This window comes from Crinia signifera, chromosome 8, assembly GCF_055691185.1.
Source record: "Crinia signifera chromosome 8, ASM5569118v1, whole genome shotgun sequence".
Taxonomy (NCBI): domain Eukaryota; kingdom Metazoa; phylum Chordata; class Amphibia; order Anura; family Myobatrachidae; genus Crinia; species Crinia signifera.
The window spans coordinates 60711908-60729855 of record NC_139224.1 but is presented as its reverse complement, the minus strand read 5'-3'; the positions used below and the strand labels follow the sequence as shown (position 1 = coordinate 60729855).

Here is a 17948-nt window from a genome sequence, read left to right as displayed (position 1 = left end):
TTTTGCAAAATATCAGTCTGTCCCTGATGTTTTTCCTCAAGAAAAGTGGCTTATTTGATGCCCTCTTACAAAAGTCTTTACCATATTGTGCATGCAGATGCACTCTTACCTACCTTTATCTGCTATTATTGAGCAAGCTCTGCACTGGTGGTGCCCTGATTCCACAGCTGAATCAACTTTAGCAGACGGTCCTGGCATTCTTGGGTGCCCTGAAACCTTTTTCACAACTATTGAGCATCTTTCCTTGAAGTTCTCGATGATCCGATTAATGGCTAATTGAAGTGCAATATTACTAGCAGCAATATACTTGCCTGTGAAGCCCTTTTTCTGCAAAGCAATGATGATTGCATGTGTTTACACTGTTACATGGTTAATAGAGGAAGAACAATGATTTTACGTACCACAGACCTTTTAAAGCTTCTAGTCTAACTTAATTAGCAGCCTTGTACTCGGCAACGCTCTCATCTGCGTTAACCAGAGAAACACTGACATGAGGTCAACTGGTCCTTTTGTGGCAGGGCTGGAATGCAGTGGAAATGACACAGAAACAGGCTAAACTATGCCGGTGCCGATGTCACAGATCCTGCCTTTAAAAGGCAAAATATATAAAATTTGCTTACAAAGAAAAACAATTGAAACAGTTCTCAGCAAATGGTAAAAATGAACTGTACATAACTGTAACTGCAAAACAGCCGAGATGGCTGGAACATTTTTCTCTGCCCATTGTAAAAACTTTTGGAGACTTCCGCCATTGCTATTTTGCTGCGCGTACCCCTTGATGATTTAAATAAGCTACTGCAGTAGCATTGTCTGACTGCATGCGTCAGTCTGTCCTCTGCCTGCGACAGTGTTTGACACACCACCCGCAATTCCAATACATTGATTGGTAACAGAGATTCTGCTCTGGACCACAAGCCCTGAAGCCTCAAATCCAGAAGAACCGCTCCCCAGCCCTGGAGACTGGCGTCTGTGGTCACCACCAGCCACTCCCACGATTGGAGAGAGCGACCCCACTGAAGAGAGTCCATGTCTGTCCACCAAAGTAGAGATGTCCTTGTTTCCGGAGACAAGATTACCTTTTTCAACTGCATGGTCTTTGGATCCCCTGACCAACAAGCCAGAAGATTCCACTGGAATGTCCGAGAATGGAACCGGGCAAATTGTAGGGTTTCGAAAGTTGCAACCATCTTGCCCAGAAGTTTTAGGCACTGCCTTACAGATGGTGCCGGAGATCTCAGAATATTCCCTACCAACTGATAAATGTCCACAGCTTTCGCTTCTGAAAGGGAACACCCGGTGTAAATGAGTATCCATTTTGACCCCCAGGAACTGAAGAGTCTGTGTAGGACACAAATGAGACTTCAGCAGATTTAGGATCCACCCCTGGTCCTGAAAGAACTAGATGACCACCATCAAGTTTTGCTAAACTTTCTCTGCCGACTCTGCCTTGAACAGTAGATCGTCCAAATATGGAATGACCACTATGCCCTGTAATCTCAGGGCAGCAGCCATCACTCATAATTTTTGTGAACACCCTTGGGGCTGTAGCCAGTTCGAAAGGCAGAGCCTGAAATTGTAGATGTAGATTTCTTACTGCAAAACGCAGCAATGATTGATGTTCTTTGCAAATGGGGACGTGTAAATATACGTCCTGAATGTCCATGGACGCTAAAAACTCCCCTTGCTCCAGGCTCAACAGAACCGATCTCAGGGATTCCATCTTAAAACGGTCCACCCACAGGTGTTGATTTAAAGACTTCAGATTTGTCTGAATGAATTGTCTGGTTTGGGCACCAAGAAAATAATGGAGTAAAACCCCAACTTTCTTTCCTCCTGTGGTACCGGAACCACCACGCCCTTCTCCAGGAGAGAGTTCGCTGCCCCCAAAAGGGCAGTTCTGAGGCGAGCTTCCCTGGGCAACGGAGTAGGTAAAAATCTTTTTGGAGGGGGGCCTTTCAAATTGGGACATTACAGATGGAGCTTGTGCCATCTTTGCAGGGGATGGCGGAAGATTCGACAGCCACCATCCCCCGCCAGCCTCCATAAGGGGACACGCGCGTCCCCTTACAACACCCCTTCCCCGGGTCCCCGCCGTGGGTCGCCCCGGGTCCCCGCCGCACCCCCCATAACCCTGTCCATCTCCCTGAAGCGGAGACGGACAGGGTTCTCGTCCCCCCGCCAACGGGAAACTGAGACGCGCGTGCGTGTGAGAAGCACGCGCCTCTCCATCGGCGATCGCCAGCGGACAGATTCTGGCGATCCCGGAGCAATAGCGAGAGGAGCTCCATCTGTATATTGAGGACCCAAGGGTAACGGTCGAACAAGGCCCAAGCGTCCCGGTACTGCAAGAGGCGACCCCCTACGCGGATTGCAGAGTGGAGAGTCTCCGCTCCGTCATTGTGTTGACTTCTCCTCCCCCTTTGAAGCCTGTTTCTTTGAAAATGCTCCAAAACGGGACTTTGTAGATTTTCCTCTTCCTGCTTTAAAACGATCCCTGGTGGAATTACCTCTGGAGGCTGAACCACTTCTAGGCGATGGCCGAAAGGCCGCAAACCTGGAAGCTGTATGTTTTGTCACTGATGTAGGGAGAAAAGTGCTTTTGCCACCTGTGGCCTGTTTTATAATGGCTTCCAATTCTGAGCTGAATAATAATGCTCCCTTAAAGACCAGAGCATCTAGGATTTCCTGTCAGCCTCCCATGCTTTAAGCCATAAAACTCTTCTGGCATACACAGACACAGCAGAAATATTAGAAAGCATTTTAACTGCTTCCTCGCCAGCTTCACAGGTATATTCCGCTACCGCTTTAAGCTTTTCAGCCAAAGCCATAGCCTCTGTGTCAGTGTGTAGACACAAACAAAGCGCATTTGCTCACGCAATCATAGCTTTGGACACCCATGCGGAAGCAATGACTGCTCTGAGAGAATAACCTACACCTTCAAAAATGGATTTTAAACAGCCTTACAGTTTTTTATCAACTGGATCCTTAAAGTCCGCTCCACCTTGAACAGGTAAAAGTGTGGCTTTTGAAAGTCTAGCTACTGAAGCCTCCACTAAGCTCAAAAACCTTTTAGGCATAAGAAACTTTTTGTCAGACGTCTTCCCAAGCCCCGCATAACAAATCCTGCATTCCCTCATCAGAGGGAAAAGTGATTGCATCTCTGCGTTGCCTTTTGAAACCACCTGAGCAGGAGACTTATCCTCTACAGATAAATTTAATGCCTGTTTTACTGCCAAGATTAAATCTTCAATACGAGGTGCTGAATTATCAATGTCATCTGAATGAACACAGTAGTGTTCCTGTTCACATTATCCCTCCTCCTCAATATCCACATTTTGGCTAGGGAGAAAATCCGCAGACTGCCTAGAAATTTTGCAGCAAGATAAAGCCAGTGTCCCCTCCCCCAAACCAGCAGAATGCCTGTCTGTCATGTTTAACAAAACACAGTGCAAAATGTCAGGCGTACAATACTGAAAAATGTATGCTGTGTACTTATCCTGTCTGCTGGAACGACCCTCTGATCAGTGGGGGATCGCGTGGCCCAGGAGAAGTTTTGGCTTCCAAAGGCGCCAAAATCCAGAGTGCAGGAAGAGAACATTGTCCCTCACTAACTGAGCTCCTGTGACAAGGCTGAGCCCTCCTGCCGGAGTCCAACCTGTAAACCCGTCCAAGATGGTGGTGCCATCGCGGGAACCCCGTTCCCTACGATCCCCTGCTGCGGGGAGCCAGTTCAGGGATCCCCCGGGCCCAGGTAACTTCCATTCCATGGAAGTCAGAAGCGCTGCGCAGGGAGACCAGACAGTGTCTCCCTGCGCGCAGGACGTGCTTCTGTCAGCTCCTGCTGCGCTCTCAGTGTCAGGATTCTTAAAGAATCCTTACACTGTTCCTGCCTAACTAAGTGTACAAATTAATAAAATAAAAACACCTAGCTATCTCTCTTTGGGCTGCTTGTCGCAGCCTTTTCAGCATAGCACCCACTCCAGTGGGCACCTAAACGAAACTGGGGATTCGGGGATGCAGAAGGGAGGCGCCTGTCTCTCAGAAAGTTTAGCATAGGTGCCTGGCTCCGTTGGACCCCTCCTACATCCCAAGGTGAAGCTGCGTCACCAGGACAGATGAAAGAGAAATAAAGCAGGCTTTGTGGTAGATCACATTTCTGTATGGAAACATAACTTACCAAACCTGAGCTAACGTAGAAACCTAACATAAAGAAACATTATAGAATAAAGAAGATATATTGAAGTAGTGAATCTACTTACTAGACCTATTGCTTTGTCATTTAAACTACAGCACTATTTACAAAAATTCCGAAAATATTTTCAGTGTGGGAAATAAATGCTGTTTTTTTTACACTAATTGACCATGTTGCAATACGTCAGTCTTTATTTTTCATTATATATCATATTCAGCACCATATGGTCAACATGGTGAAAAGGTTCAAATGTTCGAAATGACAACAGTCGACACAACATGTGGTTGACACATTTTTTCTGATTCATTTTTTGCATTTCTTTCATTTCTTGCACAACTTTTTCATACTTTACCACTTACATGGACTACGACTGGGAACAGCAACCATGCCCATAGCATGGTGACTAAAGCTCGCCATGGAGGGGACAAGGCACACTAACTGCAGTTTCATCTGCTGAAACCTACACATTACACAAAACTCCCATAAAAAATGCATGTCAACCTTTTGCAAGTATTATAACAGGCATTGGAACCATTATGATTTATTTATATTTGACAAATTTTCAATTTTGAACAGTGGAGCTCTGCCTTTATTATTTTTATTGTTGATCATTTCTCCAATAACACTGTGACTGCTATAAGATTTTCTTGACCATTGAGCATTGTCCAATTTATTAAGTCGTACCTACTTTTTTTAGCAAGAATTACCCATTAAAAGCTATGTTTTAAAATTTTCATCAGTAAAGTATGCCCCAAAAAGCCTTTGTTGTTCTTTCTTTCCCTGTCACTCTGTGACCCTTTCTTTTTCAGTTATAACGCTGAACATTTTTGGGAGCACCACCAACCAGATACCACTAATCGACTGAGTTCCAGTGGTAATTATGTTGGCTCAATTAATTTATGTACGTGATTATCAATAATCTATCTCGCTCTCCAGTGCCACTCCTGACCCATATTGTAAAAAAACCTTTTGCAAGCGTCAACAATTTTCTATGTCAGCCATTTAGGGTCTACCTAGACACTGTCGACCTATTATAACACACCCGATAAAAAGTTGCTATTGAGTCTTCTTCGATAGCCCGGGGAATGGTATGATGATACAAGTTCCCAGTATAAATTTGCCAATGGGAACCTGATAAAAAAGTTAGAATTCGTATATTACTGTAACTTTTTCGTTTCCTGTTTTTAATGTTGTATTGATCTATTTGTAATGTGTATGTGGCTTTGTGGTGTGTGTGTGGCTTCATATTGTAGGGAAATTTGCAGCCTTCTGTTCATCAACAATGTTCTGTTTTACAGAAAGTGGCTGTATGCAATGGGACTATGTAGCTTCCTGTGTCACTGCTGTTTCCGCACCACACACACCACAGGATGTGACAATGTGAGACACTTTGTGCTCTTCTATACAGACTGACTCATCGACAATAAGTGTTAGCTATCTAAATGGAGTCCAGGTTACACAAAAATATTGCGTACAGTTAAATGAACTGAAAAGCTTCCAAATAGTCTTCCAGGTTCAATAGTCTATGCAAAAACAGAAGAGTTATTAAAAATAATTCAGCGGAATTATCTGGTATCGTCACACCTATTTTTGTTCAAACCTGGCTGCTTTTACGAAGAGCTACATAGATTTATGCTGTGTACACACGGTCCGATTTCCTTTCCGATGTTGACGATATAGTCAACATCGGTTGCAGATTGCAAGGGTTTTAACCCTTGCGATCCCGATCCGATCCCAATGCGCGTTCACGTATCGGAAGCCAGAAAGTCTTGGCTGCCTTGTCTATATAGTGCAGATCTGCACTATATAGTCAAGATAGGATGCAAATCGGATGTGCCTTAAGATCCTATCCACGATCCTATCTGATCAGATCGTGGATAGGATCTTAAGGCACATCTAACGTGTGTACACACCATTACAGACAAGAGGGTTGACTTAGTGGTGGAATAATTGCACCTTCTTAGTGTTCATTCTAGCACTCGCCATCTTTGAAAACCCATGCAGTTCCTCTTGCCTGTCTGGGGTGTCAGTGTCTGCTTTAGTGCTTCTAGCACAGTGTGGTTTGTCTATCAGCACTGATATGCAAACCAGACCTGTGCTAGAAAAACCACAGCAGACAGCGACACCCCAGGCAGGGAAAAGCTTTTCAAAGATGACAGGTGCTAGAATGAACACTACTTACATGCACAAAAAATTATTTCTGTTTTGAGGAAAGGATTATTTAAATGAGCTCTAAGGAGCAAGAAAGGCTTATACCCCTTTCACACAGGCCACCCAGCAATTACCCGGCATTTTTGAGTGCTGGGTCATTTTTGCCGGGTGCAGTCTGAACCCCAATTCACACCACCTGAAAATGACCAGGTTAAAGCTTTTCAACCTGGGAACTTGCTGAAAATCCCTGGTTTTTCTGTGGTGTGAAAGGGTTAACAGGTTTTAAATCCCGGCACTCTGACCCTAATCAAGAGCTGACCCTTTCACACTGAAGAAAAACCCAGGTATTTTTTAGTGGGACACGCCTTGTTTTCCAGGGGACTGTGCTTCATTGTTCTCCCTGAAAAATGTTATACAGTAATTTGATGGCTGATCTGAAAGTACTCATAATCGGAAGCTGGTCTACACCTTTGTATAGAAGGTAGAAAGGGAAAGCACCTTTCAACCAATGTAATAAAAATGCTCAAACACAAAAAGTGACACTCTCATGATTCATTTAAAAAAAACAAGTGAAACACTATTTGATATCAAAATGTATCTTGGACTATGGGCCTGATTCAGATCTGATTGCACAGCTGCTTATTTGCCATACACCACCCCACTAGAGTGAACTCCTGCCCGATGCAAGCCTACAAATTGCTTAGCATGGGCTTGGGAAAGTATTGCAGGCCTGCGAATAGCTGCAAATCCATTCGCAAGCCACTCAACATTGAATGATTGTTCCAGTGTGTGCAGTCACTTACAGAACTTACTTGGCAGCTGTGATAGAAACAGGCTGAGCGGGGCCAGAGCTAACGTCACACAACTTCCCCTAAGACGCCTGGACACACCTGCATTTTCCCTGACACTCCCAGAAAATGGCCGGTTACCACCCCCAAATGTTGGCTTCCTGTCAATCACCCTGCGAAAGGTCAGTGATTAAACAAAGTAGCAGGATTTTATGGAAGGACAGCCTCGCACATGGTACTACGGAATGTTAGCATGCGCAATCTATTGATAACCATGCGGCCTGCGAATTCGCAGCCCTTGTGATCAAGTCTGAATCAGGCCCTATTTTTTGTACAGTGGAATTCTATACATGAACTAACAGCGCTCACACTAAAGATTTGTATGCTGAGAATTGGTTATTTCTGCATATATTATCACTGGGGGTGTATCCAGCAATGCATGGTAGGTGAGTAGGGACCGGTATGGTCTGTCTAGTAGGTCCCTACTCCCCTACAACACAGTGCTGTATCCAGCCCCCGTTGCTAAATTTAATAAGAGAGTGTAGACCTCTCCAGATACAGCAACGCATGCCAACCCCTATCCAGTGAGAGCAGTGAAATATCCTTACATTACGACTCAGAGTAGGGATTTCACAACCACTGTTCTGAAGATACAGGAAAAAAATTACATATGTCTGCAAAGGGGAGTACATATAGCACTTTTATCAGACACTGAACGTATATTACCTCCATGTTTCATATTTGACGTAACCAAGCAGTATTTTACGAGAAATATAAAAAAAAAAAAGGTCATATTTAAAGTTCAGGGTGTTGATATAATATTAATAATAATAATAATAATTTCAACCCTAAAAGTACACTTTTAACTCTTTCCATCACAGGCATTGCCAGTTGAACTCATACCTCTGCAAAAGTAGGTGTATATTGTAGGTGTACTGTATATTGATCTAGGTACTTACAGGAATGGATTGTGGATCTATGAAGGCGATAAGCACACAAGTAGATTATTTTACACAAACAGAATGCTTTTAGAAAGAACATGTTTAACGTGTTTATAAAAGAGCTTTACAGTCATACAAAAAGTCAAAGCATCGTTTAGAACTTAAGCTTGCACGAGCAGGGCCCTCTCTGCTCATGTGCTTTTCCTTCTCTTACATATAGGAATACTTTTTAACAGCCTAATTAAAACACACACCGGGGGTTATTCTGGTTGATTCGCAAGGCTGTGCGAAGGGTTTGCGAATAGATGTTACACAGAAACATCCCTTCACAGGGCAGCGGGAACCTCCCACATCTTTCGATGGTGACCGACCATTAAAAGATGTGTAAGGTGCACTCATATGTAAATGACTTGAAAGTCACTTTTTTATAAGTGCAGCTGCCCACCCCCACATCATGGCCTCATTAGCATGAGAACACCCATGAAATGCTGGGTATTCCCATATGCTAATGGAGCCACCCACCGCCCTCTGTCCTTGGTGTGTACAACCAACGAACACGCACCCTGTGTATGCACATGCGCAGAAATGCACAGCACCACTATCGGTCTCCCTGCGAACGCATTCTGACTGCTAAGCAACCAAAATAACCCCCACAGACTCTGGGATTTTATTTTGCCTGCGTTAGACTAGAACCTGCCCCCTACCCCTAAAAATAAACAAATACATTGAATTTAAAATTACTGAGGATAAATGTATTCCCCCCTTCAACTATCTTCTCCATACTCATACACACGGTGTGTTATGAATATAGTCCATATCAGTGAAAACATAGTACATATCGCACCGTGTGTATACATCTTTCGATGCCGAAGCACTCCCCTGTAGGATTGGTATCATAAAAAATAAAAATTAATAATAAAAAATTAATAATAATATTATATATATATATATATATATATATATATATATATATATATATATATATATATATATATATATATATATATATATATATATTGTACAGGCAGCTCAATTTTAATTAGATTGTGTACAATCCTGATACCTAAACTCCAGTTTCTGACACCCTAATGCAGAAACATTCATATACCATATATTGTTACTACATTGTTTTTTTAGTCGCAGTTTTTCTTGTTTATGTACTTCGTTAGGTATTGTAGAACCCTGGTGGCACCATTTAAATAAAAATAATAATAATAAAAATGTATTTAAATTATTATTTTAAATGAATAATAATAAAGCACCAACTGACCTGACAGGACTGTCTTTGTACAACAGATGACTCTCCACACTGCTGGTGCTGTGACGGTCATCCTCCTGATCAATAGTACTGAGGCGCTTGCTGCGTCGTGACATGTTCATGGGTCTCTGAGGGAGCAATACATTTCAAGCGTTAGCATAAAACACCCACGGAAGAAGCTTTCAAACTTAACTTTTACTCAGTTGTGAGAGCCACTTTGACGCATAAGGAGTCAAATGATTGTGCAGTTGACAGACCAATCTAAAGGGGTGTACACACAGTACAATTGCCTTGCTATTCGATCCCATTGGGATCGAATCGCGATCAAATTGCATGGCAAGCAAAACCATTTTGACTATATAGTACATATCTGTACTATATAGTCTTTCCTGCACAGTCTATTTTTCTATTCGATTTCGATGCCACGCATCAGGATTGAATGCGGCTGAAAACCGTTCGATGTCTATTCCATTCGATTTTGACTATATGGTCAAAATCGGGAAAAAAAAAAAAAAAAACTTTCTACTCAAGTGCTAAATACTGTATATGTAAATGCATAAATAAATCACTGCTTGGTATCAAATACCATATATTTGTTGTATAAAGAAAAGCAGCAGAAATCAATGCTGTGCTCGTGTAGAACGATATCTGTAAAAGAACGAACCAAAATCCAGAAAACTATAAAAAAATTCTGCGCTAATATTATATTAGCGCAGAATTCTTTCGTTTTTTTTTAATATATGGTCAAAATCGAAAGCTAGTCAAAATCGCACCGTGTGTACAGGGCATAATTCCTGGTGTTTTAGCATTCAATACACAGATGCCAAACCGTGTAGCTAATCCTAGCCCACACAATTAATAAGTAACTGAGTACAAATGGGGTAACAAACTTATCAGCTTTTGAACAGCAGAAATGAAAATGCCTTATTAAGAATTGATGAAGCTGAGGTTGGTATCCCTGGTGCTCAGTTACACATGTACTTTTTGTTTTAGAATGAGGCATTCATTTTTTAAATTAGCATTCATGTTTCATGAGCACAGAATGCTAGCCTAAGGCAATTTCCTTTTCTGCATATGCCTAGGATAGGTCTGGTTACATCCAATCCAATGTTACCTTTATGGTGTAGCAAGGAAAGTCCTGATAACCAAAGAACACATGTCAATTTCATGGTTCTTTGTTTAGAGACTGATTGTACCTGTCATTTGGAAAGGGTCTTTAAACAAAGACGTGTGAAGAACTCCAAAGAACTGTAATAAATCATTAAATTGCTTTTACAGTCCTTAACAAAGGTCTTCAAATACTAACATTAATGCTTTTTTTTCTAGAATTGCCAGTGTAGGAAGGGCATGCATTTATTTATTACATGCATTAAATCCTTGACATTTGTCAGGATTTCTGGGATATTTTCTTAGAATATACACTGTATTTGTAAAATACTGTAGTCACTTTTCCAAAAGTTTTTTATTAGAAAACACTGAATGATTTGTATAAAGTACACATTACTGAGTACAATAAGTAATCAATAATTTAGTATACATGATAACAAAGCAACAGAGAAAGGTACATACTGATGGTAACAATGCATATATGAAGGACATGTTTCTCGAAAACCCAAAAATTATATTAATTATATTGGAGCTGTTAATCATGTAACAGTGTGAGGTATACTTTAGTCACTTTAAGTAGGTTGAACATGAAAGAGAAATGCCTTGGAGTGATCAAAAAGTTTTTCCTTGGCCAATCACAGTGTGGTACCAAACACCTACAATATCCTATTTTATCAATATAAATATGTTGACAGGCAGCATAAGCCACATGGTGACTAGCACATGCTAAACACAATGACAAACCCCCCCTACTTGTCAGGGAAGGCAACAACTCACACAAAGAAATAGCATGTGCCTATAAATTATACAAACTTAAAATCCTGACTTCATTACAATGCAGTGGAAGGGGGGATAAAGACAATTAACAGACAGGCTATTGTTTAAGATAGTAATCAACAAAGGAAAAAGTGATACAATGAAATGGACAGAGAAAGAGAGGGGCGTGCTATGACCCTGGTAGAAATATACCGGAGATAAGAAGCTTTCTGTCTGGCTGTGAAGCAGAGACGAAAGCAGGAGGTCGGGGAGACGAGAGACACAAGTCAGTTCAGGGTGAAGAAGATAGAGAAAATGGCACACACTGACGCTGGCTGGCTTCTGTCCTGCGACTCCCCGGGCGCCGTGTGCAGGTGACAGCGACAAAAACACACACACACTCACACTGTGCTGTCATCTGAGGATGCAGCTGTCTGCGTGCCTCTCACACACTCTGCGGATTGGTCTGTGTGGCTTTCACTCATGACAACGGAAACCTCCTTGTTGGAGGGTTTGAATGAAGAGGGCGGGGGCAGACATGAGAGTGCGTCTCTGCAGGAAAAGGCTGTACTTGGCACTATGCCTTCGTTCTTCTTAACCGCTTCTGTCCCAGCAGACGTCATGTCTGTGTGGTAAACACGCTGCAAATCCCCACTCTTATATAATAAGCGCCCGGCATTCATAGGAACACGTCCCATATGCCAGATGCAGCTCTTCCTTACAGTCCCTGTGTTCTAGTCCTTCCCTTACTGCCTCAGTCTTCACCCGGCGTCACTGCTCTTTGTGCTGCTCCTTTGTGCTTTATCTCCCGCCCTCTCTCCTCAGTTCTGTCACATTCCCTGTTTCTAGCTGTTCTTTTACCTCAAGTTTTTCTTATATTTTCATATATATATATATATATACATACTTATCGCAGGAACTTCTCTGTTTTTTTTTTGGCACGTTACCACGTTCGTCCCGGGGCCGGCAGTGTCCCGCGGTGGGGGGGCAGTTGGGGGAGTCCCACCCCTCATCCGTCAATAGACATGTACACAGTGTCTATTCCTGTAGCCAAAGGGGCTTGGGGCATAGCCAGCAGTGGCGTAACAATAACCCCGCGGTCGCGGGGAGGCGTTGAGTTAAGGGTGGGGGCTGGGGGTCTGCGGGGCTATTGTTACACTGCACTGGTCGAGAGCAGCAGCCTGCCTTACCTCCCTCAAAAGTGATGATGCCGCCGGGACCCACAAACCTCCGGGTCCCGGCACTCCTCCTGGCTGCTGCTTGAAAATAACCATAACAAAATGTCTGCCCCCTTGCAACAGACACTTTTTGAGGATGCTAGCGGTGGCGGTCTCCTCTAGCATCCTCAAAAACAGTCAGGGAGTTTTGCGGGTATCGGCGGCGGCATCACATTGGAGGGGTAAGGCGGCGGGGGGGGGGGGTTTGGTATTTATTTTACGGGGGGGGGGCTTCTGTAATTTCCTGTGGGGGGGGGGCGCTTATTATAGCTACGCCACTGATAGCCAGCATCCCCCACAGCAGAAAAAACGGGGGTGTGGCCTCACGGCAGAGTCGCGCGTACAGGCCATGCCCCTTTCTGCTAGGCCACGCCCCCAAAAATTCAGCGCGCTCACTGTCCCTATTAGCAGGGATCACATGTTGAGATCAGGGCCGGCAACAGAAATCTTGGGGCCCCATACACTGATATTTCTGGGGGCCCCCACCCCCTCAAGCACTAGTAGTTGTGTGGAGCAGGGAGGAATTGTGGGCATATTGGTGGCAAGGAGTCCCATATAATTGCTGCCCCCAGCGCAGATAGTCTCACTTCTGAATTGACAACTAATACACATTATGCCACAAATCGTGATGCCTACTACATATTATACCACACACCTTAATGCCCATTAGACAATTGATGTTACGCACCATGGCAACCCCCGCACGATGATGATGCTAACCAGGGTTGCATCACCTTTCAAGTGGCGTGAGTTGCTTAGTGCTTGGTGTTACACGCGTTTCCATAGTAACCGACGTCATCAGCGGGCGCATCCACTCTGTACGGATGATGCGGGGGCGGTGTTCTCACTGGTGCTGGTATGATAAAGGTATGTGATTTCCACCTGTGTATCCTGATGTCGATGTGGTAAAATACATCGAAAACATTTGAACTTCAACTGCATGATTTCCTTCTTTCTTATCCATGTGCGGCCTTTGTGGAGTGTATGTATATATATATATATATATATATATATATATACACACACACACACACACACACACACACACACACACGTGTGTGACCAAATTCAGATATTTACTGCCAGTTTGAAGCCATACGTCCTTAGAGACCAATTCAAGTGCAGTATGTTAACCCCTTCACGACATTGCCTTTTAAGGTAATTTTTTTTTTTTTCCTCCTTGCGTTCAAATAAGCGTAACTTTTTTAATTTTCCGGCTATATAGACACATGAGGGCTTTTTTTTTGCGGGACAAGTTGTACTTTTTAATGGTACCATTTACTATACCGTATAATATTCTGGGGAATCAGGAAATAATTCAATGTGGGGTAAAAAGAAAAAAAAACGCAATTCCACAATTTTGCGCTGGTTACGGTTTTTTTGGAGTTCATAGTTCGTTTAAAATGATGGGTTATCTTTATTCTATGGGTCGTTATGATTCCGGTGATACCAAACTTATATAGTTTTCGTTACGTTTTACGACTAAAAAAAAAAATAGAATATGTTACGGTTTTTCGAATTTGCGTCGCGTCGCCATGTTCTGCGGCTTATAACTTTTTTATTTTTCCACCTACGGACCTGGGTGAGGGCTCATTTTTTGCGGGCTGAAGTGTACTTTTTAATTAATACCATTATGGGATATGGGCGACTTTCTGATCTCTTTTAGCTATTTTTTTTTGGGTAGGCGATGCGACCAAAAAACGTAGTTTTGGCGTTGGGGATTATTTTCCGTTTACGCCTTTAACCGTGCGGGATAACTAATGTTATATTTTAATAGATCGGACTTTTAGGAACGCGGCGATACCAAATATGTTTATTTTTTTTATTTTTTATTTATTTTTATTTGGGAAATGGGGAAAGGGGGGTGATTTGAACTTTTAATATTTTTTTATTTTTTTTTTATTTTTAAACTTTATTTTTTTTTTTTTTTTACTTTTACTACAAGGCCCCCTAGTGTACTTGACCACTAGGAGGCGCGATCGCCTGTACTAGGTTCAGCCATAGAGCTCTATGGCTGAACGTAGTGATTTTATGCACTTCCTATTACATCCTGCCTGAGGCAGGATGTAATAGGTATGCATACACGGCCAGCACAGGGGTCTACATTAGACCCCTGGCTACCATGGCAACCGATCGGCACCCTCCGATCTCGCTGCGGGGGGCCCCGATCGGCGCCGGAGGGGGGCGCCCCCCCTCCGATCAGCTATTTAAGCACTGCGGGCGCTTTGCCCGCGGTGCTTAAAGGGTTAAACGGCCACGATCGGCGAACTCGCCGCTCGTGGCCGTGAGAGCAGGGACCTGGCTGTAATATACAGCCATTACCTGCTCTCTTTCAAGCCAGCTCACTCCGTGAGCTGGCTTGATTCCCCCGCAACCGACATATGACGTATATATACGTCATATGTCGTGAAGGGGTTAAATCAAAGCATTGACAAGAGACTGCTATCCAGACCTGAGCTAACACTAGACACGGCCCCGAGAAGCAGCAGTAGAGACCCAAAGTGCACCCCACCTCACCTTAGATGCTGATGTTTATAATGAGCACCCACAATGGTCTGGGGACATTCGCCGGGACACGCAGCTCTTGGCTGCCGCGCAAACAGCCTGTGGACGGTCCGCCGGGACGCGCAGCTTCCGGCCGCTGCTTAGATACACTGACAGCACCTGCTCATGTCAGTGTGTGTAAGCGCCGGCGGCCGGAAGCTGCGTGTCCCGGTGGACTGTCCACAGGCTGTTTGCGCGGCAGCCAAGAGCTGCGTGTCCCGGCGAATGTCCCCAGGCAGCCCCCATGTACTGCAGGCTCAATTGTCTCAGCGGCACCATGGCCACGCTAACAGTCAGAGGATGAGTGGCCCGGCGGCCAAGCGGGGGCTGAACTTGGGGCCCCTCTGATACTCGGGGCCCGTCACAGCTGTACCCTTTGACCCCCCCTGTCGCCGGGCCTGGTTGGGATGTATGCAGTAGTACCGATCTGTACTATATAATCAAAATTGAATGGGTACACTGTGCAGTGTGATTCAAATTGGGATTAAATAGAAAAGTAATCGCACCGTGTATGCGGGACTTAAGATACAGTAATTCAGTATTGCTGCATCAAAACATAATAAAATTTAAATTCAGTTGCAGAAAAATGTCTTCAAAGTGTCTAAACATATTGCATTTATACTTAATTTAGTTATTTAACAATCACTGTAGCTGTAAAATGTGATAATTTATCTAATGGTGGCTCTTCTACTGTCTGTTGTCTTTTTCCCATTGACTCGCTCAGTGGAACATGGCTGCTATGCAGGGTAATTACATACTGTACAGATGCTCTGTAGGGCAAATGTGCATAAAATTCCAAGGGGTGCCTCTACCTTGCAAAGCATTATGGGTGTATTTGAAGAAGAGAAGCATTTTTCTTGTTGTATGTATACATATTATGCATTCCATCCCGCATCGCAAGCATAATGCCATTTACTTATACTGTATGCTTGTAGAAAATCACAAAGGACAGCCCTCTCGATAAGACCTGTCCTTTGCGATAAAAGGACTTCTGTTAGGGATGGCCATTGACCACTGATGATTTATAATCATCAATGTTTTTTTTTATATCAAATACTTTTGCCATCGATGGGGAAAACAAAATGGTTTCCCTCCATAGAATGCAGTGGCGTAACTATAGCCCCGCAGCCCCCGTGGTGGCGGGGAGGCGCTGAGGGACTGTGGGTGCCAATCTGCAGGGCTAAAGTTATTCAGGGTCCCGGCCGCAGCGCAGATCTTGTCCTGGCTCTGTCTCCTCCTTGTCACGATCCGAGCTGTCAGACAGACTTTCCTACCGGCTAAGTGCCTCCGCAGGTTCAGCTTGCGGTCCAGACGTCATCTCTGCCGGCGTCCTGTCTCCCAGTGACAGTCCCCAGTGCACGGCAATCCACCTGTCCGCCGCCATTGCTCCCAGTATCCAGCATGGTGTGCACAAACACACTTTCCCGCCATAGCAGACATGGGGGCTGCCATGTTCTTCCCAGTCACATGTCTGTGCTGTCCAATCCTGTTGGTTCTGATCTCCCTGTCATACTTCCTCGGCCAATCCTGGCCACCCAGTGGGGATAAGTATGCTGGGAGCTCTCAGAACCATTGCTAGTGCTTCAGTTGTCTCCAGTGTATGGTCAGCTGTCCTTGTCTCTGTACAAGTGTATTCTCTGCTGGTGTTGTCTTCCATGCTGCAGTGTGTTCCAGGTTGTTCCATCTCCTGTGAAGTCCAGGTTATTCCATCGCCTGTGATCCTGCCTCGTCAGCCCAGCGACCAAGCCTAGCTCCGGGACTCTGGTCCTTCCGATGCTCCAGCATCATCCACCATCGATGTTTCATCGCTAGTCCGATATTCCGGATCTCCTGCTTCCGTCCGTCATTCCGGACCCACAGTCATCTTCCGTCCGTCATTCCGGACCCACAGTCATCTTCCATATCCGATACCCGGATCCGATGTTCCCACATCATCATCGATAGTCCGATATTCCGGATCTCCAAACCAAGCTTCCGTCCGTCATTCCGGACCCACAGTCAAGCTCAAGTCTTCCGTCCGTCATTCCGGACCCACAGTCTTCACATCCGATGTTCCACCATCGATCCCACATATCATCACATCTGTAAAGTATTGCAATCTGCATGAACTGTCATTTCTCCTGCATACTTTACTGTCTGTTTATATTACAACCATCTGCAAATAAACTCAGGTTGTATTTTACCTCTGACTGCTTATTGGCTCTGGGTGCACTGTCGCGCACTCCATGCGCAAGGGTCCTCTCCAACCTTCCCGGTTCAGGTACCGGTCCAGGTCCCCACCAGAGGTCTCAGTCTCGTCGACTAAGCCCCCTGGTGTAACACTCCTGCAGTTCTAATTAAAAATAACTATCAGAAAATGGCTGCCCCCATACAGCAGACTGTTTTTTGGGATGCTAGAGGAGGTGTGGGCCTTCTCTAGTATCCTTAAAAACTGTCTGCTGTTGGGGGGCAGCCCTTTTGTGATGGTCATTATAGAACTGCAGGAGGAGACGGAGCCGGGAGAAGATATGCGCTGCGGGACCCTGAATATGGCGGCAGCGGCATGCCGAGGGGTAAGGGGGGTGTTTAACTTCACTTGGGAAGGTGGGAGGGCTAGGGGGAGGGGGGCGGCTCTGCCGATATCGGCGGGGGGTGCAAAAATTCTAGTTACGCCACTGATAGAATGCACAGTATAACGGAATCTTTTATTTACCAGTGTCAGGAAATTAAGCTTAGCCCCCCTACTGGTACCCATAAAGCTCCGTCCACAGATTCTGATTGACCTACAGCCCAGTCATTTGATGAAACTATCCATGGTCATCCATTGAATAGTTGGCAACCATTGATGGCCATTTGCAATATTGCCATCGATGGTAACCATCAATAACAACTACACCAACTTCTGGGTTTATTACCGCAGAGTCCTGCACATGCCACAAGGGTGCTGGCAGGGATCTGATTGGATCCCCCTTTGGAAAAAATGGAAAGATGGCATTATACACTGCATTTTGTAGT

General features: G+C 44.4%; 1 protein-coding gene across 4 annotated transcripts in view; it reads right to left on the bottom strand.

The window, feature by feature from the left end:
• Window positions 1-11819, bottom strand: part of SUN2 (Sad1 and UNC84 domain containing 2) — a 58672-nt gene extending 46853 nt beyond the window's left edge. Inside the window, exons 1-2 of one of the 4 annotated variants that reach the window (XM_083156529.1) lie at window positions 11520-11819; window positions 9343-9458 (exon numbers count right to left, since the gene is read on the bottom strand). In XM_083156529.1, the coding sequence (XP_083012655.1) occupies window positions 9343-9452 (110 nt within the window). In that variant the 5' untranslated portion in view covers window positions 9453-9458; window positions 11520-11819. Of the gene's footprint in view, window positions 1-9342; window positions 9459-11406 lie in introns of all 4 variants that reach the window. The other 3 variants (XM_083156527.1, XM_083156528.1, XM_083156526.1) reach the window with 3 other exon arrangements.
• Window positions 11820-17948: the final 6129 nt, after the last annotated feature.